Below are 22,735 nucleotides of genomic sequence, written 5' to 3' on the forward strand. Positions count from 1 at the left end.
GCACACCAGGTCGAGCGAGAGGTTCTGTGTTGTTGTTTTTTGTTTGCGTTTTGGTGTGGGTTTTTGTTTGTTTTTAGCATTCCAGTTTTCCTTCCTCGTTCATTTAGATGCATTTTAAATGGATGCTGCATATGCATTTGTTCATACAAGCAAGATAGCACACTGCCACGAGAACCCTCTGTCCTTAAAGTGAGAGGACAGTACACGACAGGAAGCGACAGATAACCACAGGCTAAAGCAAAGGATGAAAAAGAGCCTCATAGGTAGAAAGACGTGTTCTGTATCCTCCAGAGAGGACGAGATCCCTTTAGGTTTCTTTGTAAACCCTCAGTGCCTGTCAAGGTATCATACAGTCCCTGTTGGAGAGCTGTGAAAGGGAAGGGACAGTGGGTGTTGTAGCTGAAGGATGAACAGAGACTTGGTGGAGAGGCAGTGTGGCGTGAGCTAGAAGCAGCTATGGATTTCCCAGAGAGGGAATTGGAAGACAAAGGGGTGTCTAAAGAAAACAAACAGAACAAAAAGCAGGAACAAGTTATGGGGTTAAAGTTTGGGGACCACCTAAGGAGCTGGAAGTAGAGTACATGTTCTCTCCCTTCCTTGGGCAATGACCCTTGTGAACATCAAGAATGCTGTGTGTGCCTGCTGTGTACTGCTGTGAGCCTCTTCCCCAGAAAGGGCCCACATCACATTTCACTGGGCTTTTGGGGTATTTAATATTGGAGAATCCACCAAAAAAGCAAGTAGCCCAGGGGCAGCTTGTTGCACCTAATTCAGCAGGCAGAGATCCTGATCCTGACTGCAGGGGCCTTCAGGTGGTAAGCACTGTCCCAATCCTTGAATCATCATTTATGTCTGCCCAGTGTCCTGACTTCTTACAGCATAGAGCAGTTTGACCTGTTTCTGTTCTGCATTGGCTGGAACCATATGGGGCACAATCCATTTTCATGCTCTGTGGCTGGCTTCTCTCATTCATCCTTGTTTATAACCCAACCCTGTCACTACAGGTGTCTGAGCTTGTTCTTTGCCATATTCTTTGTGCACATGAAATTCATTCAGTGCTCAGCTTGACAGTTTCATTTATAACCTACTTTAACAAGTGCTGCTGTGAACTTCCGGATTTTTGTCCCTGTCAGTGAGGCGCACATTCTTTGGGACTATACCTGATCTGAAATAACAATATACAAATGTTTTGACTGCAAGTAAAATTCACATCTCCATCAACTGGTTGGCATAACCCATCAAAATGGAGTTCATATTCCCACCAACCTGCTGACATAACCCATCAGCGCTGAGTTTCAGGAAGATGGGCCTGCCTATGTGGTTTCAGTGTCCCCTCAGACAGGCTATGGGGAGAAAAGGGAACTGGTGATGCTCCAGACTCTAATCCCACTCCTGGAAGAGCACCACACTCAGATCTCCTGGTTTAGCTTTGCCATTGTCAAGATCTCTGGGTCAAGCCCAGTTGGCTCGTAGTTCAGAAAACTTGGAATAGGGTATCAGAGAACAAAGAAAGCCAAAGTTGATGCCACCTTCTCCCCCCCTCCCCCCACCAAAAAAAAATGTTAAGCAAAATTTGAATGTACAGTTGCTGGCTGGCACATAGAGACAGAAGCACTGAAGGAAAATGGTACCAGTACAGGCCAGCTGATCTGTGGATGTGAGGAGACAAGAAGCTGGTCTCAGAAACACAGCTACTGAAATGGTAGCTGTAGTAAAAGAAAGATGGTGCTGAATCGTCCGAGTAATGGCCTGAGCTTGTAGACAGCTGTGAGCCCAAAGACAGATGGGGCCCCTCAGCATCCCCTGGGAGTGGTGGGCTGAGTCAGGATGAGAAAGCAGCACAGGAGCAGGTCTTCACGAACAGCTGTGCTTAGACACAGGAAGCAGGGCAAGCTCTGTCTGAAACATGAAGACATACTGTCCTAGATTGCTTTCTGTTGCTGTGATAAACACTTAACCCAGTGGTTCTCAACTTGTGGGTCACAAGCCTGTGGAGATCAAATGACCATTTCACAGAGGTGACCTAAGACCATCAAAAACATAGATATTTACAACCCAACTGCTAACAGTAGCAAAATTACAGTTATGGAGTAGCAACAAAAACAACCATAAAGCAATAATTTTATGGCTGAGAGTCACCACAGCATGAGCAACATTGCAGCATTAGGAAAGATGAGAACTACTGTTCTAGGCATATGGCTTTCAAAGGAGTGCACATCAGAATTACATACAGCTTTCCCAGAATGCACCTGAGCCAGGTCCTATCCCAGGCACTCAGTTTAGTGGTATAGGGTGAGATTGGAACTTGAGTAAATTGTAGCATTTACTCAAGTGACTCTAAAATGCAGGCCTAGAATGAATACATTCCTAGAGGCGTGGTTGTGGATTCTCTTTCATGTTACAATATCCTGTACTACTTTATAAAAAAAAAGCTAATTTAGGTCACAGTTGTGAAGCCTGGAAGCCTGATATTTTATGTCTGCATGTGTGGCAGCAGGTGAGAACATCATGACATATGGTATCACAGCAGCAGTGATACATGCAAAGCGATCACAGGAAGAGATGGGAAGCCAGGTTTGCTGATTGATAACAACCTGCTTTCAAGGGAAGTAGCCAGGGGCTGTGGGAACTACATTATTCCCTTCCAAGGGAGGCATACTCCCAATTACTAAAGGGTCTTTCACCAGATTCTACCTCATAGCGGTGCCATATGAAGACCACACATCATGCAGACGATCCTCGTAGGGAACACGTGGAACAATATCCAAGCCAAGCAAAGGGGGAGGACAGAGACTCCTCTAATAACTATCCCTGGGAAATTACTGAAAGCACTGCGAACATACCTTACATTTAAGAAGGAAGCCCTTGATAGGCTAGGAAATGGTCTCTAGGCAAAAATAAACAATTTTTAAAGAATCTGGAATTTTTAAAAATTATCTTTAATAAAAGTTGTCTAGCATTAATTGCATGTTAAATTCAAAATGTTCCCACAAGCCTCCAAAAAAAGAATTTAAATAAATTTTAGTTATTAATTGACCCTGTCCAGTATAGACAATATTTAAGAAAGCACTTTGTTTTGTAAAGTCTCTTGATGGCATTCTATCCAGCTTCCCAGAGTAAGTATCACCTCTGGCTCACTGGTGCAGAAGTCAAGAACATGAACACTGTGGGTGCACTTTAGAGATAAATGGAATTTCTTTCAATGGACATAAGAAGTTATGCAAAAGTGCTGTGTTTTAACGTTGTACTTGTGGTTTCTAACGAGATCTGATTAGAACCAGAGCTAAATGTCTCTATTACCCTCTTTGTCCAGTAGATGATCTGTATGTGAAAGTATTCACTGGAGGAGAGCCTTGGCCATGAGACACCCTCCTGGTTTGAGAAGTCTCCTTTTTATACTCTGAGTGCAAGCCTTCTTGGTGCTTACCTATAGTGCATACTTCTGAAGTGTTTCATGAGTGTGTTTATGGGGGCCTCGTTCTGTGATCGGTTCATTAAACTGTGTTGGGTCTTGCTCTGTACCTGATTCCAAGATAACATTGTTCCTCTTTGGCTTAGTTAGGGTTTCATTGCTGGGAAGAGACATCATGGCCATGGTTAAACTCTTATAAAGGAAAACATTAAATTGTGGCTGGCTTACAGTTTCAGAGGTTAAAGTTCATTATTATCACGGCAGGAAGCGTGGCAGCATGCAGGCAGACATGGTGCTGGAGGAGCTAAGAGAGCTACATCTTGATCCTTGGGCAGCAGAAGGAAACTGAGACTGGATATAACTTGAGCACAGTAGACCTCAAAGCCTGCCCCCACAGTAACACACTTCCTTCCAGGCCACACCTACTTCAACAGGGTCACACCTCCTAATAGTGCTACTCTCTGTGGGACAAACATTCAAACATATGAGTCTATGGGGACCATAGCCTATTCAAACCACCACACTCTTTACTTCCTGAATTATGAAGAAGACTTACAGAACAATCTCTTCTTGGTACCCACGTGTCATAATAAATCAAACCAACCTGAACTTTTGTTTGTTGTGCATAGAAGACATAAGCAACTATGTGCGTATGGCACCATCCTTCCAGGAGACCATCAGATAGATGCATGATTAGGCTGGAGGAAAGATACATGAAGCAGATATCAGCATTTGTTAAAAAAAAAAATTCCATGATGCCATTTCATGCTACTATGCCAAGTAATTTCCAGTGCTTCAAATAGGTCAGGCCTGGAAAGTCCAGGGCTGACAATAGCCATAGAAATTCTTTTCCAGAGTTTACAAAGAAGAATCTTCCACTCCGTTCTATTTGAAAATTTTCTTTTGCAATTTTTTTAAATTTGAGTGAATAAAATTTACCAGGCAAATTGTGTATAGTAGCCTACTAAGCTACTATAAAAGTAATGTCTTTTATCCAATACGTGCACGTGTGTATGCACATATTCATGTGTGTTTACAGGAGTCCTGGGCCATCTCCCCAGCTCCTCTTCTGGTGTCTGAAGTGATTGTTTGCAATAATTTGTCTGAACAATCTTATTTTTAAGTTCTGTACTTTATTTGAAGATAATCTATATACCTTTGAATTAATGAGTATTCTTTAGCAATCTTTGAAATGAATTGAAGACATGCTAAAATGTTTATGAAATTTGGTGAACTAAACAGCTCAGAAGGTGTTGATATTACTGTTGGATGGACCAGTCAAGCCTGCAGTCCTGGTTCTGTTTCCCCTCAACTTTTTTATAAAGAAGTTGTTGGCCAAGTTGATGACTTTGCCTCGAGACTTAGAGGTTTTTGTTTTTTTTTGAAAAGAAAATTAGTATTTTTATTTGTGAAAATCATGGAAAAGTGCCCTAAAATTATAGTAAACATTTTAGTCAAAGGCTAACAATGCAACTCCTGAGTGTCATTTTGGTTGAATAAGGAGACTCTTAATTGTAAAGAGTCTAGACTCTCTCACACTTTAACACANATGTAAGATGTTCATCAAAAACAAGCTAAAGAATCCTTTTGTTCTTCCAAACTATAAAACCATTTTTCCTCCACATATATATTTTTCTTCAAGTTCTTTACAGAAGCCNTGGAAGAAATCCAGTATTTTTCCCAAAGATCCTCATGCAAGAGTCTCCTTCTAAATTCCCAGCTCCAGGACATTCTACTTAACAGTTATGCTACAGTTCAACAGTAGTAGTGAAAGCCATTCAGACTTCTTATAGCAGAAATTATTGCTTCATCAATTTTAATAATGCCCTTTTTTGACAAATATATCAAAAAAGCCCTAGCTACTCATAGCACAGTGGCGGGAAAACTTGGAGTCCAACCATCTTTATACAGCTGAATGATGTACCTATCAGGGCAGGACCTTGATGTTATTGGGCAATTGCATCTTTAACGTCAAACTAGTGATTCTAGTAGCATTACTTCAACTGCTACTAGGAAATAGGATGGAGAATTGTTGTGTGACAGACTTTTCCTGGTAAGGCACAACATATGTTTACTCACCCCAGAACTAGAACTCATGGCAAACCAAAAAAACTGTTGCACCAACATCCAACTTGGTGAATCAGTGAGTTTTTTTAGGAGGTTACTAACAGGAGTACTGGTGAGGGGTAGCTTAGTAGGAGTAGAGATGACTCAAAAGCAGCTACATCATTGAAAACTCACCTTCCCAACATGGGTAAAGACTAACAAAAGCTACTAACAAAAGGGTTTTGTTTGTTTGTTTGTTTGTTTGTTTTGCAAAGATCCTGAGCTCAATAAATATTTATTGACTGAATGGTGAATGAAGGAACCTTAGATTCTTATTTTCTCATAGGATTATTTTCATTACACCATAAAACTGCTCTGAATTCTGAAGTTTAAGAAACATCTTGTTTTTCTTCATGATATTTTAACTGATGCTAAGTATAAAAATATAATGCCAAATTCTAATTTTCTAACTAAATCTTACTCATAACAGATATTTCTACCAGTTCTGGACTTATGTCATATGGATTTTTTTTTTTTTCTGTAGAGTTCTAATCATAGAAACACCAAGTCTGAACTAGAAGAAGTGAGCTTGGGAACTCCTTGCATTTTCAGCCTCCTACCCTTTGACCACTTAGGTTCTGTGAAGCTCAGAACAGGTACCTGACCCACAGGGGCAAATGTAGGAACTTTATCTTACTGGTCACTGCAGGAGTTCCAGACGGTTCTGTTCCTCGAGTCTAGCGTGTCTGAAAGCAAAATGAATGCATGCTGCTTGCTTGTAGGTTCCTCGGGAGAAGGCGAAATGGAGGCTACATAAAAATAAAACATCCTCTTCTCCCAGTTTTAGCGTGTTCTAGACTTCTAAACCATGGCATTGGGCATTTCACTTTTTATGGCAGTTACTACAAACTGATGTACCTGTGTGTGTGTGACCCAGAACTGAGCACTGTGCGAAGTGGGCAGAGCACTGAGATCATAGATTGTCATTTCACCTGTGCTTCCTTAGAGGACAGTTCTTTGCATCGTGGACACTTGGGTGTACCCTGGGTCGTGATCTGGAAAAGAAAATGAGATCATCATGATGTGCATCTGCCATTCTTGACACATCTCACCTGATAATAAATAGTTAACATGTAATGTTTTATGAGTGCTTAGAATCATAGTTTTAACTTTCTATCCTTTAAATTTTTCAGCATACACAAAAGTACAATGAGCCCATGCAACTTAATTGTTAACAGCCAGCAGATAACACAGGGCCAATGCTAACTTAATGGACTTCTACTCTCGTTATAGCAGACCTTGAACTGTAGCTATAAACCCAACAAGACAGCCTGCTCTCATTGGCCCCTGGTGGGCTTTGCTCGTTATAGTTAAGATATTTGTGTGTATTACATGTACTGATGCTCCTTAACTGGGACTGGAGAGGTGGCTTAGTGGTTAAGAACATTCTGTTCTTCCACAGGACCTGATTGAGTTCCTAAAACCCACATTAGGCAGTTCACCACTGTCCATAACTCCAGCTTCAAGGGGATCCAATGCATATTCCAGGAGAACCTCAATGACTGTGGCCTCCAAGGGCACCTACACTCACATGCATGTCCCTATATGCAGACATACACATACCTAAATATAACCAAAACCAATAAAAATAAATCTTTAAAAAACAACAAATTAAAAAAAAAAATCTTTATCTGTGGCTGGAAGGTGGCCAGTGGTTAAAGCACTTTCCAGACAAAGGAAAAGATGTGGTTTTAGAATGTAATGCTGGGTGCAAATGGTCGCCTGCCTGTAGCTCTAGCCTCATGGAAGGAAGAGAAGGGATCCCAGAGTAAGCTGCCCTTTGAGACTAGCCATACCAAGCAGCTGTGTACACCCTGAGGACAATAGTTAGCCAGCATCGGTACTATCACAGCATATTCCATTGTCCGAAACAAAACTTCACAACTGCATCCGTGCATGAGTAACACTAAAGCCTCCTAGAATTCCTGTCACTGGCAGGAGGAACATTTTGGAATGTCTTTCTCTTCTATGCTTTCTGGGTATGTTTTTTAACTACAGATCCTTCCATGGCTTTAGCTGTCTTCTGGAAGCATGCCCTCTTCCCCCTGGCTTTGGTGACACTGTTGCCCTTGTCAACTCCTCTGAAGATGTCCTGCTTTGACCCTGGGCTAAAGACTTAGGGGCCCAGGTGAACTCTAGTATTTTCCTCTAAAGTGCCTGGAAGTCAGATCTGGCTCTGGCTCTTGTCAGAGCCTCCTGGCTCAATGACAAGAATGGAATCTTACTCAATTTTTAATCCTCTGCATCCAACCCTTTGCACAGTCGCATTTGTTTGTTTGAAGCACTGACTGCTGACGGTGACGTTGATCACAATGACGGTGGAGATGTAGATAACGCTGTGTGATTTTTCTCGTGCGCGCTATTTTCTGTGTGGTTTTGGTTGATCATTATGTCCTGTGAGGTAGCAATCTTCTCATCTTGTTTTACAGAAAATCCGGGAGTTCATGAAGATTAAATTTCCTTACACTGTTCTGCACTGGATGATAGGGCTGAGATATGAACCTAGTCTCATTTGACTGCCAAACCTTATCACATCGGCTGCGCCTAAACTTTCCTTGAAAACAATCTGCCTGGACTTCTCTGGCTCTCACTTGTCTCCCTGTCGGAGCTTGCCTGACCCTTTCCCCATCAGCTCCCTGAGGCCTGTCACTTGTGCCAGAAACCTTTGGTGGCCCCATTTCTCTGAGAATTTCACTCTAAGCTGTGCTCTACTCCTCTTGCCAGTAACCATTTTGAAATCCATACCCCTCTTCATCAATACCTTGAGTGCCGGGTCCTTCGAGGATTGATTCATTTCAGTCACCTATACGTTGAGCCTGCCTGAGCCCTCACTGGCCTCTCATTTCTCCAAGTTCCTAACTGCTGCCTTCCGACGTTCATTGCCCCACTTACATTCCTCCCCGGGTCCACCCTGGTGGAAGCATAAGCCACCATATGACTATATGACTGCTAGCCATGCTCAGTGCCAGCTGGTAGTTGTGTCAGTGTCACTGAGCTACATAGTCTTCTCTGGCCCTCCCTGGAAGGCTGTTCCTTATTAACCATTTATCCTGTTCCTTCAAAGCAAAGCAGTGGCTTCATGTCCCCTGTAATCCAAAATGGATACAGCAGAGTCTTATTGCTACATTTCCACTCTTTTGGGTGGGGGGAGGGGGGTTTGGATGCTCTTTTGAAAGCCAAGCTCCTGCATGGTTAGCCATGAGAGAAGGCATGCCCTTTGCTTCATGTGAACCAGATGTTAGGTCTTAAGACTAGATTCCTAATTTTATTTCTTTTGCATTGTCATGGCAAAAAATATGAGTAAAGTAACGAGCTGCATTTTAGACAATATCTAGAGTAGATAGGATACCTGCTTAGAAACAACCTTGGCTTCGCTGAGCCAGGGAGGTAACGGAAGGACAAGCTCCTAGGTCTCTAGGGAAGGCTGATAGGAAGAGCACTCAATTTGTCAGGTGGATACAAAGAAAAGTTTCTGAATTCAGGTATAGAAATAGTAACAGATCTCTAGCACAGGTCTTTAAATCAAATCCCCAGCCTGAGCAAATGTGAGATTCTGCACCCTTCCTGAATCAGACTTCTCTCAAGTCCTTGCCACCTTTCCAGCTTTGTGTAGGCTGTGCACAGCTGTGCATCTGAAGCTAGGCTTTGTTCTAGAATAACATCAGGAATATGATCAAGTTTGTTTAAATAAAACAGCTGTTTGTTTATTCCATAGCCAGATCTTCCTGCTGTTTGAGAGCTCTGGTTTGCACCTGCCCAGGGCAGTGAGCACTTCCTTAACTTGAGAGGCATACGAATGAGCTAGGGACTTAACTTCCTTTATATTTATCCTTATTTGTAATTGTGTATATATGTATGTACGTGGCTGTGTGCACATATGAGTACAGGTGCCTGCAAAGTTCAGAAGGTGTCAGTTGCCCTGGAGCTAGGGTTATAAGGGTTTGTGAGCCTTTCTCTCTCTTCCTCCCAGGTTGGTGATAAGAACTGAACCAAGAGACCAGTCTGAGCTCTTAACCACCGAGCTCTCTCTCCAGACCCTCACCTCGAGTACTTAGGGCAAGGGTGCTTCTAGGACACTCATTGACAGGGTCCATCCCAGTTCTGATTCAGTATGTCTGGGTTGGAATCTGAGAATTAATGTTCTAAGAAATTCACAGATGTTCCTGAGGTTGCTGCTGCAGGTATGCAGAGCACAGGCTGAGAGCCACTGTACCAGTCTGTTACCCTTTGTGGACCCTTCCTCTCACCAATGTATAAGAGCACCACCACATGGAGCAGGGAGACCTTCTCGTTATGCCATTTGGAATTCACGCCATTATTAGTAGCATGTGTCTACTGTAGTAGTCTAAGGGGATGTGTGCATTCTTTTGTGTACACAGTGGAAGCCACTCTTTGCTTTAATATCTTGAGATCTCTTACTGAACCAGAAGTTTACAAGTTCAGCCAGGATGGCTGATCAAAAAGCTCTTGAGATCCACCTGACAAATGGTTAAAGTGCACACATTCAATATGCAGATTTTTTTTTAAACCTAGGTTATAGGGACTTGAACTTAAGTCCTTGTCTTAGCTATTTCTCTATTGCTGTAACAAAATACTGTGGCCAAGGCAACTTATAAAAGAAAATGTTTAATTTGGCTTATCATTTCAGACAGCTAGAGTGGAGCACATGATGGTGGAGCACGGTTGTGGTACAAGAGCAGCCAAGAGTTTACTTACATCTTGATCCTAGAGCAAAAGGCAGAGAGAGCTAACAGAGAATAGGGTGGGTGCCTGAAACCTCACAGCCAACCACTCCTAAGAGACTCACCTCCTCTACTGAGGCCACATTTCCTAACCTTTCCCCAACTGTTCCACCAAAAGCCAAGTATTCCAAGGAGCCAATGGAAGCCATTCTGATTCAAACCGCTGCATTCCTCATGCTGTAGAGCAAGCACTGTTACCCACTGAGCTGGCTCCCAGGGCCCAGGATAGCTGTGTTTTATTGTAGACCACTCGGGTGTCATTGGTGCTTACTGCTTATACTCCTAGCAAAGACGCTAATTAATGAAATAAAATAAATTTCTTTTTTAGGGGTATTGTAGAGTAAATAAAAACATGACATAAAGCCCTCAACATGGTCCCTAGCATAGAAAAATCTAGCTTCAGAGATTGACCTGACTGGGGTGACACGAGAATGAAGAAAGGACAGAAAGACACAGTACAGAAAAGCTATGACCTGGTGGGCTGTGCTCATTCTAAAGGAAGACATGGCCTGCACAGGCCTGAACCTGTTTTATGCATCAGAATCTAGGAGGTGGGTTGATTGCATACGGCTGAACAAAGGAGGTGGATTTAGCAGTCTCAGGCTTCAGTCATCCTGAGAAGGAAGCTGTGATTGATAGTTTCTACATACACCACTCCCATTGGGACCAGAGGAAGCCTTTGCCACTCCCACTGATCTGAGGCATTGGGGTCCGTGACATAGCTCATGTCAACATACATTAACTGAAGCCTTCCTCTCTCCCCACATTACCACTTTTCAACATTCATTCATTCATTCTTGAATAAGCACATGAACCATTTAGTTATCTTAAACCAGCCATGCAGATATAAACAAGTATTTTCTGAACCAATACTTTCTTGCTGAACTAGGTTTCAGGTAAAACTTGATCATAAGCATTGTTCCCAGTGTTAACTATAAAAATTTGTCTGGACCGATGGATGGAGCATGGCCCAGAATTAAAGCAGGGGCCAAGAACTGCACTGCTATAGGTCATAGGACACCTTCTCTTGGACCTCCCTCAAACTGAAAACTTGTTTAGATACCTCACATGGGTACCCAGTAGCATGGTTCTTGGAAACTCTCCTGCTGGAGGTGAGAGTTCACAGAGTGAACATATTTGTCCTAATCAAATACGTGGGAAAGCCAGGAATTCCACCTACCTAAAATCTGTGCAGGGAAGCATACCAGTAGATATTCATTGGCTTAGAATAGACAGTTTCAATGAATACCTGTGGGAAAGACCAGCAAAGTGTATCCTGTTTCTAACAAGCATCAGGTATACAAGCATCCCCCAGTGGTAGTTTCACACTACCTAATATGTAGTTGCTTTGCTGTATGTCTTACTCTAACCCAGGTATTTATGGAAGTCTTTTCCTCTGCATTAGTCACTATGAGAGGGAAGGTAGAACAAGATGATCAGGACATGGATTTGATGTTGAAGAAATAAATATGAACTAAAATCTCTAGCTTTGTGATCTTGAGAATTCGGTAACCTTCCTGAGTTCTATGCATGATAAATCCAACCACTAGAGATACTAAATAAACATGTATTTGAACAGAGCGCTGAGTACTAGTTACAGTGATTGGCACATGGTAATGAAGACGTGTAATCACTATATTACAATGCTTGTGTAAAACCAGTTAGGTAACAATATGCACTGGGTAGCAAATATGCATGCACAGCTTGCCCTGCCTACCCTTTCCATGCATGGTCAGGCCCTTCAGGAATCCTTTAGCCCCTGAGCTATAGGCATAGAGCAGGAATTAAGTAATAAAGGGGATTAGTCACTTCAAGCAAAAGTAGTCACTGAAGCTTTTCCTGAAGAGGATAGCAATGTAAACAGGGACCTAAAGCTAGAGAAAATTTAAATAGAGCCAAGAAGCTGACAGAGAGCTTGAGTGAAGGCCCAAGACTTAAAAACACAATACAAAGTCAAGGACATGAATGTTGCACCCTGACACTGTGTCTGTGTACCAATAAAAATTCCAGGCCTGAACCCTAGAATCAGTTTATCTGAACTCAAACTTTATCCTAGCAGCTTTTTGGATGTCTGGTGCTTGACACATGGCTGATGTCATGTATGAAACTAGAAATAAAATGGAGCCTCCCTCAGGTTATTTTGAGGACTTAGGACTGTGCACCAAGTGCCGTGTCTCACCTGGTACCTGGCATTTGGTGCACACTACATAGAAACAAGCTTCTTTTGTGGTTGAGTTTTATTATGATGCAGAACTGTGAGAGGGCCTTGAATGCAAACCCTTTGGACTTTGCCAGGGGCACCCTGGGAAACCCCTGCATCTTGTTCAAGTCAAACTTTCAGAGCTATAAGCTAGGGCTGGACTGGACTGGTCAGGCCAGATGAGACTGGACGGTTGGGGACAAGGGTGTTGCTTCAGGGATGATACGGTAGCTCTGGCTTGAGGTGCTGGGGAAAATGAAAATGGAGTTTGTCAGAGTAGTACTTGAGAGGCTTGAGAGCACCCTCGTCTGAGATCCCTCTGTGCACTGAAACAGCCACTGCTGAAGCTGCTATGGTGCTGTCACTGTCACTGTTGAGCACTCAAATGTCGCCGGTCCAATTAAGAGCCAGTGTGTTTCAGTGATGCAGTGCCCCAAATGTGAACCATCTCAATAGCCTTATATGGGTTACATTAAGCTAAATGCATTGATCGTCATATCTTTCTTCTATCTTTCTTTTCATGTGGCCCTTTAAAAAAAAATAATAAGACAGCAAGTAGCTCACATCTCTGTCAGACAGATCTTGATCTGAGGAGATAAAAGTCAGACTGAGGAAAAAGTCTACAGTGTTCAGGACAGTGGAGGCGTTCCTTCTTGAGCAGGACATCAGGCAAATGGGCAGGCTGTGTGGCTTCATTGGGTTTTACCTGTAAAATCCCTTGTTGGCTCTGCTACACCAGTACCCCAAGGTGGTCCTGAGACTACCTGCACTGAAGCCAAGGAGCACCCGGTAGAAGCATGCCTGTGCATGGCAAGCACAGACTGTCTAGCATTGTAGCACTTTCCAGAAGGAAGTGTCTGTCGTGGAAACCAACTTGAACTCTTGTAACAAAGAAAAATGTCCACTAATAGACCGTTCTCATGCTAAAGGAAGTCAACCGTGTAGGCTACTGTCATCAAAAAGAGAATCATTCAGGGCTTAGTCAGAGCTTTGAAAAGTCATGTGTGGACAGAAAGTAGCATTCTTCTAAATAGGCCCATTTTAATTAAAGGCAGAAATAAAGATGGGCAGGAGCCAGAGGCAGAGGCTGGCCATACTACTGGTATTTCAGGAAAGTCTTCCACAGAAGCGTTTAAACTGTTTATCTGGGCCTAGCTACAGACCTCTGGAACCAGCTTTCTGAAGCAAGTGCCTCGGGTGTTCTTAGATACCCAGTAAGTAAGGGCTTCTCTGGCTGCCAGGGCCAACAGCTCCTGCCCATTGGATTTATTATGGAGATTGGCTAATTCTCCTGGCTCCTTCCCAGCATCTCAGGGCACATGGAATGTTGCAATCATCTGTGTCCTTACAGTAGCCCCACCTAGGGTCTGGGGCAGTTGTCCTGTTCTCCTTAACCCCTTCCCCCACTTCTTGCAAATTCCCTCCTCTCTACACTTCTGCTCATACTGCTTGAGGGGGCCAACAGTGAATATGAGTCCCGAATGGGATCACCTTTTATTCAGTGAGGCTAGTGGGTGCATGTCATTCTTTTCTGCCAGCTCAATCCTGGATGCTGCTATTCAGGGCAAACTTCACAGGGTGATGTATGTAATAACATCTTAAGAGTCACATAGCCTGAGCTGTAGTCCCACTATGTGCGACCTCAGGCATTTATTGATTTACTTACTTACTTACTTATGTATTTAAAAAATCTGTGTACCATTTGCAAAAGAAGTAATAAAGGGTCAGGGCTCCTGACATTGCTAAGAAAATTAAATGCAATGATGTGTGCATCTAGTAGAAGCAGTACTCAGCAAATGCTGGCAGTTGTCAGAATTAACCATTTTAACTTACTGTCTTTATCTTTATTATTTGGAAATGTACCTTGGTGGCACACACCTTTAATCCACTTGGAGACAGAGGCAAGCAGATCTCTTCAGATTGAGGCCAGACTAGACTGGTCTACAGAGTGAGTTCTAGGACAGCCAGGGCTACACAGAGAAACGCTATCTCAACAAAAAACAAGTCAAGATAAGCCAAAGAGGCAGGCAGTGGTGGCGCACGCCTTTAATCCCAGCACTTGGGAGGCAGAGGCAGGCGGATTTCTGAGTTCGAAGCCAGCCTGGTCTACAGAGTGAGTTCCAGGACAGCCAGAGCTACACAGAGAAACCCTGTCTTGAAAAAACAGACAAACAAAAAAAAAGTTAAGCCAAAGAAAAATGTCAGATAAGTCTGTGGAGTCTTTGAGAGAGATGTTATCTTTTCTGTTTGATTGATTCTAAACTATGTAAATGTCTCTTAGAGATCTCTAGGTGGTACATCTTCTCCATACAAAATGAGTGTTCCTATTCCTCTACAGACCTTCCTTATTGCTTCTCCTTTTCCTCTCTACAAACTGCCCACAGGAGCTGGGTACCACGTGCAGCTGGGCCACAGGATTGGATTCCCTTAGTCTCACAACCCATAACCTCACTAGGAAAAAGAGTGTTAAGAGTTGGTTCTTCCTCCACTGAAGTCCAGGAGTCTGAGGTGGTCAGCAGTGATAGCAGGGCAGTAATAGAAATCAGAGCTAATCTGTAAACTATTAACAGCAGGTTAATAATTCTGAGTGACTCATGCTTCATTTACAGCCAACAGAAAGCACCCTGCAGTTTTAGCTGAAGTGGTCCTAAGATAGACTGAGGTACCTGTGCAATCACTGAAAAGCAGAACAGGCTCTCACTAGAGTGCCTAGAAAGGACTCCAAACCAATACAAACTTGAGCCAGGGTTCAGTGTCCAGTGCGGAACCAGAAGACCCCCATGACCTGTGGCCTCTCTGTGATCGATGACTAGACTCTGGAATACCACACCCCCAGCTCCTCAAACAGCAGCCTGCCTTCCACCCTTCTTGTCTGCAAAAATTCCTGTCACTCCCATGTGCCAGATAATTTCTAAATACTTTGGGGACTGTTTTGGTTGCAAGAGAACATAGGTGTTGCCATTTGCTATGTACTCATTTGCTATGTACTGTCCAGTTACCACAAGCCAGGGGCTTAAGCAACAACAGTTTTAGCGTTTTCGGGATTTTCCCCCCTCATTTCTGGAGATGAGAAATATGAGATCTAAGTGTTGGCCTACTTGTCTCCCTTTGTGAACCTCTAGGCCCAAATCTCCCTTTCTTATAAGCCCACTGTCTTATGTCAGTAAGAGCCTACTCACATGACCTCATTTTAACTCAGTTACCTCTTCAGATACAGTCCTACTCTGGCATGTATGAAGTTGGGGTGGGGAACACAATCCCTCCCATGAATGTTGGGACATATCGTTTATTGCTCCCTAGTCCTACAGTTCAGTGACATTTGCCAGGAAGAGGGCAGACCGCTGCCAAGCACCTGGAACTGTAGTAGGAACTAAAGAGTATGGTGCACACCACGCAGATAAGAGTACAGATGCTAAGCACTCTCAAAAGAATTACTTATATTTATTAATCTACATGCTTTTCCCAGTGGCAGTGATTGAATCCAGGGCCTCGATTACAGTAAGCATGTATCCCAGCACTAAATTATACCTACACACATGCTAATTTTATCTGATACTTTCAACAGTCCTTTAAATAGGGAAGTAGTGTTATCTCCATTTCTTACCATAAGAAAGTTGAGGCTTAAACAGCAAATCCTACACAAGACCTTTGCTGGGAAGAGCAAGAACGAGTCTGTGCTACCCTGCAACTGCATGCCCAGGGCCCACAGAGCAGGGTCAGAGCTAGCAGATGTCAAAGAAGCAGCTACCTGTCGGACCTAGCAAAAGGTTTTCCAGTTTTTCTAGACGTCATCCTTCTACAGTGAAATCTCTTTTTTTCTATTTATTGTTATTCATTTGTTCATTCATAAGTTTGTTTTTTGTTTTTTGAGACAGTCTCACTGTGTATCCTTGACTGGCTTTGAGTGTCTACCTACCTCTGTTTCCTGAGAGCTGGGATTAAAGGCATGCACATTATCCAGCTGAAATCTCTCTTTTTCCAAAGGGTGATGGTCAATTTGATACTAAAACACACTGTCCAGTGCTCGTGGGACCCAGTCTAACCATTAGCCTTCAGGCTCTGATATGAACCATAAGTGCTTTCAGCCATGAGGCTGAAAGGCTGTAATAGCCTGCTCTGCACTTCACCCCTCTTAAGCTGTATTAAAAAGTTATTGCTACCTGATCACATGACCTCATAATTCTCCAGCAGTGCATTAATCTTGGCTCGCACTAAGAACATGGGGCTGAGCCCAGCACTTAGCGTCTCTGTGTTTGCTGCTTTGAGCACAGTGTGTGTATGTGTCCCATCTCTCACAGCCCTAGGAGGCAGGTCTTCTTGTGCCTCCTTTATAGAAGATGCAGAGAGCTGGAGTAAATGGAGGCTTGCTCTTTTGTTACAGCCACAGAGGGATGTTTGTTCTTGGAAGTTGCTTCGCCCCAGTGATTAGCTCTGGGCCAGGCCACTGTGACTTGTCATTCAGACTGTAGGCTCCTCTGTTCCTTCCACTGAAGAGTGTGCTCTGTGACACATTTAATGCTCACTCTCCTCTCTGGCTCGGGTCCTCTTGACACAGATTTAAGTGCCTGTATTCCCTTAATGGAACACCCTTTTCCTAGGATTTTCTAAGAATCTCAGAATTTAGGCAAGCCATAGTGTCAAAACCAGTGCAAACCATTTGATTAGCTAAATACCTCATATCTGTTCCATTATTTTGCCCATGTATGAAGCTGAAAAGAAGCAACAGCTGGGTTTCATCAGATGGCCATTGGCTCAAGTTCTTACATTTTGGCTCTACCGGGAAGAATAGAGTGCTGGGGTTCAAGATACACACTGACACCATCAGAGTGTCAGAGGTGCTCCCAGTGATGACCCACATTGTGGAACATTCTGTGACGCCCCACCCCCACCCCTCAGTGGGTTGTTTGTTTGTTTGTTTGTTCTTTTTGATTTTTCGAGACAGGGTTTCTCTGTGTAGCCCTTGCTGTCCTGGAACTCACTCTGTAGACCAGGCTGGCCTCAAACTCAGAGATCCTCCTGCCTCTGCCTCCCAAGTGCTAGGGCTAAAGGCATGTGCCACCACTGCCCAGCCAGTGTTTAAATATAATTAAAATTAACCACTTTATATTTGTACCCTTTTTGTGGTACAGGTGGAAAGGGGGACATCTGGAGAGAAAAGTCTCACAAGCTGCATGGAATACGGAAACTGGGTTGCCTGGGAGCCATCATTTCTAGTTCCAGATGCCTCACCTTTAAAGCAACAGTAATAACTTCATGCAGGGTTGTAAGAAGGCTTCCTGAAAGACTGTATGAAAGCAACAAGCAAGCTCCTGGTTTCCATGAGCCTGCCACGTGGTATTTACCCTGGAAGCTCAGCTTGGATAAAGCAAGCTGATGCATATACCGACAGCCTGGCACTCCTGCCCAGGAGAGAATAGAAACATTTGGGGGTGTTTTCTACCACTGTGGTCCTGCTCTGCCCCAGGACACTAGGTGAGGCTATATGAAGTATCTGCAAGGACAAGGTCCTCTCTAGCCAGTCCCAGCCCCAGAAAGGCCTCCCTCTCTCCAAACACTGAAAGAGACACAGCCTCTATCTAGATTTGAGGCAGTTCAGTAGAATTCCATGTCTCTGAAAGATGTTCTTCTAGTTAAAATTATAAAATTTCAACCTGATTCCTCTCTAAGAACAGAAACACTAATCAGAGATTCCCTTTCCTTTCCTTCCCCATGGCCTAGTGGTTGTTTTCTAGGGCTGCCCACAAGTAACCCATTGAATTGACTTCCCAAAGCTGTTGCTACAGAAATGTAATAGAAGCACATTGTATTTAAGAATGAAGATAACCCTGGCGGTGGTGGCGCAGGCCTTTAATCCCAGCACTTGGGAGGCAGAGGCAGGTGGATTTCTGAGTTCAAGTCCAGCCTGGTCTACAGAGTAAGTTCCAGGACAGCCAGGGCTACACAGAGAAACCCTGTCTCGATGCCACCAAAGGGGAAAACTGGTTCTGGAAAAGGAGGGAAAGGAGATGTAGCCTCTGGGAGTGACAGTGCTGACAAGAAGTCTCAGGGTCCCAAAGGTGGTGGCAGTGCAGTAAAGGTCAGACACATTGTATGTGAAAAACATGGGAAAATCATGGAAGCCATGGAAAAGTTAAAGTCTGGGATAAGATTCAGTGAAGTGGCCACACAATATAGTGAAGATAAAGTCAGACAAGGGGGTGACTTGGGTTGGATGACCAGAGGATCCATGGTGGGGCCATTTCAAGAAGCAGCATTTGCTTTGCCTGTAAGTGGGATGGATAAGCCTGTGTTTACAGAACGACCAGTTAAGACAAAATTTCAATGTCATATTATTATGGTTGAAGGGAGAAAATAAAATCACATGAAAGACTGAAAAAAAAAAAAGAAAGAAAAAACAAACCTAGGAAGAGCCTTCTCTCAGTGGTGAGAAAAAATACCTACCTTATGAGACCCTGCTTCAAAAGTGGGACAGGAAATTGCTAGGCCCAGCTTGGTAGCTTGTGCCTCTAGTTCCAGCTGTTTGGGAGGTTTCAGCAGGAGAATGGCCTACACCTAGGAGAGTGGAGCCAGCCTAGGCAACATAGTGAGGACATGCTCCCCCACCATACACCTCACCCCCATCTAGTAAGAAGGAAAGAGGAGGTGTAGAGGAAAGGAAGAGCAGGAAAAATATCCAAGTGATGTATGGACCTCTTAGAGCCTGGGAACCTGCAAGATCTCCCCGTAGCAGGGAGTGAGGGGCTAGGAGTCTGACCAAGTCCAGCTAAGGAGCACTAGAGGCCTGAACTGACAGGAATGAATTGTGGATTGCTGTTTTTATCGCATTCACTTTCTTTTGTCTTGGCTTACAAGCTAACTGGTTTAAATATTAATTATAAGACAGTCGGGGAAGGGAAAAAGTGGTTGTCCCGTCCCCACCCCACCCCACCCCCACCCTGCTGTGTAGTTCTGTGTAGCTTTCTTCACTGGAAGAGGGAACTTCACTTCCCAAGCTTTTATAAATAGACCTGGACTGTGGATTGTTTGCTGATGGCACACAGGTAAGAGCAATGAATGATGTCCGTGTGTGACCTCTACTGCAGTTACATGAAAATTTGCCCTGGCCTTAGAAACTGAACCTGAAGGTTGAGAAAAAGAGAATGCTTGGCATGATTCCCATGCGAAGGGAACACAGTGAAACCGTGAGGGTGCAGCCTACAAACCACGGCCATGCAGAAAAAGAGTCAGGGTCACACTCAACCAACCTCCAACTGGAAGGAGAGTCCAGGTTCCCAGGCTGCAGGGACAGATGCCAGCGCCCGCACTCTGTGCAAGGTGAGGCTGCTCATGCCTTGCCGGCACTTCAGACCATGATTAATAGACCCTGGCCTGGATGCATATTAAGGGATGTGGGCCAAGTCTGTGATGGGAGGCACCTTCCCGCTCTCCCCTGGAGACCCTAAACCTCTCTTTTAGGTGGGGCTGCATGACTGGAAGCTGAGGAAGCGTCTGTTAGTCTGTGTGTTGAATCAAGGTCACTTGAGGCCTCAAGACCAGGCAAGGCCACCCTGCCCTGCCATACACTTCCTTGTTTGTACCTCTGTCCTACTGGGGCCTCCCTATTCCCCTAATCTCCTATTGACTGTCACCACCCCTATGGCTCTGTCCTGATACTGATGTGGCCAAATTGCCTAATGACTTGTAAAGGGCCCTGCCTCGACCAAATTAATCAGAACCCCTGAGGTTCACTGAGCATGTAGGGGAAGAGGGAGGAGATTCCAGTACTGCCCACAGCTGCAGTTTGTAGGCCACCATTGTTCTGGACCCCATACTAGATATGCTTAAGCTGTGGAGGTGGCTAATGGCACCCTTCTCTTACAAATGAGAAGATAAACAGTCAAAGTGAAACAACCTGCCCACTCTCAACCTCCTGATTAGTAGCAGGGAAGCAGCCAAGCCTGGTACCTGGAAGCCTGACTCGACGCCAAGGCCTAGTCCAAAGTCCTGCACACAGATCGAAGGGATATCATTGGCTCTGTTTTTTGAATGTGTTTTGGTTTCGTATAAATGTGTAAAAATGAACACCAAAGGGTTCAGCCCTTTGAGATCATTGACTCAGCCCTTGGAGACATCTGTGTCTCGGGTCACTCACTCGGTCTATATTACTGGTGTTTTCTACCTTGTCTGGTCTAAGTCTTGTGCAGCAGCAAGCCCTCCCAAAGAATGAGTCAGCCTGGGTTTGCTCCTGGCGCCATGGTGCCCTAGACTGCTGAGTCCTCACATAGTGCCAGGGAGGCACACCTACTGCCCACCTGCTCCCATGAGTCATGAAACTGCCACCTTCCTGCCAGCTCAGCCTTTTTCTCCAGTTGCCACCACTCTAGGCATGAATGTAACCATATATGGAAGGGGCACCAGGCAGCACTTGCCCTGGACCTGCCCTCCTCTTGAAATGGTGCCCTTGGCTAAGCAGACAGGTCAAAGCTCAAGGGCCAGGCTCTTTCCACTGCTTTGCATCATCTGGTTGTACAGACAAGGCAACAGGGTAGAGTAGAATCCAAGGGCTCAGGCCAGAGAAGAGGGTCAACCCTCTAACATTCGAGGGCAGGTTGAGCAAGGATCTTGGCCATTGGGATAAAGCAGGAAGGAATAATAACATTTTACTATTTTAGGCTATTATACATTTGGCATTTACTGTAGATCTGTCCTTCAGCTGGAAGTTCCCCCTAACTCCCTTTTAAATAAGGACTTTACCGACCAATAGTCTTAAACTTATTGCGCATCTGATGTCCCCTAACAGTTGCCCTGCGTGTAGAGTGCTTTAGGAGAGGACTTTCTCATCATTTCCTGCGACTTGAAGTTTTCATCAGACCGATAGAAGTGAAGCCTTCTGTTATGGGTTGTGGTGATGGTGGCATGCTCTGCTGCCAGACGCTTATGTTTGCTGTTTAACTACTTCATTGTTTCTTAGGAAGTTCTTTAAAGGACACTTCTGTAGTATGTCAGCGCACATAGAGTAAACTGATTCGTGCTAAATTTCTGCAGAAAGGTTTTATAGATACTCTGGCACATCTAGATCATCACCAGAATTACTGCGGGGCATTTCTGGCTGGGATATTTGGGGATATGCAGCCAGTCTCCTTCAAGTAACCCATTTTAATAAAGGTTCAAATAACCCAAAGGAAATGCTGTTCACCTTCTTAAAACTTCTCTTCAGATTTTCAGAAAGAAGAATCATCAAAGATGTCCAGCAAGACGGCAAGCACCAACAGCATAGCCCAAGCTAGGAGAACTGTGCAGCAGCTGAGATTGGAAGCCTCCATCGAAAGAATAAAGGCAAGTGTGAGCGACCACCTGGTGGCATGTTCTGGGTCATTCCCCCACCCTTCCTGGGCGGGAGCATGGGTCGGAGAAGAAACAGCTGTGTGCGGCTTGCTTCCAGGCCTTTCCTGGAGCAGGCTGACAAAAATTTAGTTTTCATTTCCTAGCCACCACAGGTGTTATTCCAAAACAGCTGAGGGAGCCAATCTCTAAGCTGGTCCCTCTGTCAAGCCCGGGACAAGCTGGAAGTGCCTGCTTTCCTGACTGAGTGATCAAGCCTTGTCTTCTGAGTGGGGACAGGATTCCCAGGGGAGGTGACAAACATCCTTGTCATCCTTCCAGAATTTATCAAGGGTTACAGAGTTATCAAAGTGTTGCAGGTAACTGCCAGTTTGACTCTTCCTGCAGAAAACAAAACAAAAAGGCTGCCTTTTGGTGTGCCACTGAGTGACTGCCCTGTGCCCCAGGGTTAATAGAGACCCCATCTTGAGGCAGATACATTTTCTTAGGTACCTTGACCTTGAAGTGTTTCCTTCAACCCTGAGAAGACTGGCCCTTGAGAGCGCTGGAATGTTATGACTCATGCTGTTTCCTGAAATGGAAGCAATTACCTGACTGGAGATAGTCACCTGTCTGCAAAGCTTGAGGTTCCTGTGGTAGCCCTCATAGCTCTGATCTTGTCACTCCTGGAGTCTACCTCCAGACTCCCTTCACAAGACAAAGTTGCACATGCCACTCCAGAGAAAGGCATGGTGACTTCCCGTGCTCCTGTGTGCCTTTCACTTCTCCCACACTAGTATCACGGAGAGCAACTCTCAAAGCCTACTCAAGTATGAACTCCACTATTCAATCCTTAAATTGTGCTCTGTGGATAAACTTCCTCTTGACTCTCATGCCTTTCCTTCTTTGTCCCTAACTTTTATTTTGAAACATTTCATGCTGCAGAGGAATGGCAAATGTCCAAACACTCAGTTT

General features: G+C 44.3%; 1 protein-coding gene and 1 pseudogene across 7 annotated transcripts in view; both read left to right on the forward strand.

Moving 5' to 3' along the window:
• The window catches only part of Gng12 (G protein subunit gamma 12), a 118,164-nt gene that overhangs the window by 90,932 nt on the left and 4,497 nt on the right, over positions 1-22,735 (forward strand). For all 7 annotated transcript variants that reach the window (XM_021165252.2, XM_021165253.2, XM_021165254.2 and 4 more), the window contains one exon: positions 21,657-21,775. In XM_021165252.2, coding sequence (XP_021020911.1) covers positions 21,683-21,775 — 93 coding nt within the window. In that variant the 5' untranslated portion in view covers positions 21,657-21,682. The remainder of the gene's footprint in view (positions 1-21,656; positions 21,776-22,735) is intronic.
• On the forward strand, positions 18,420-18,815 carry LOC115031339 (annotated as a pseudogene).

Source organism: Mus caroli, chromosome 6 (assembly GCF_900094665.2).
Source record: "Mus caroli chromosome 6, CAROLI_EIJ_v1.1, whole genome shotgun sequence".
Taxonomy (NCBI): domain Eukaryota; kingdom Metazoa; phylum Chordata; class Mammalia; order Rodentia; family Muridae; genus Mus; species Mus caroli.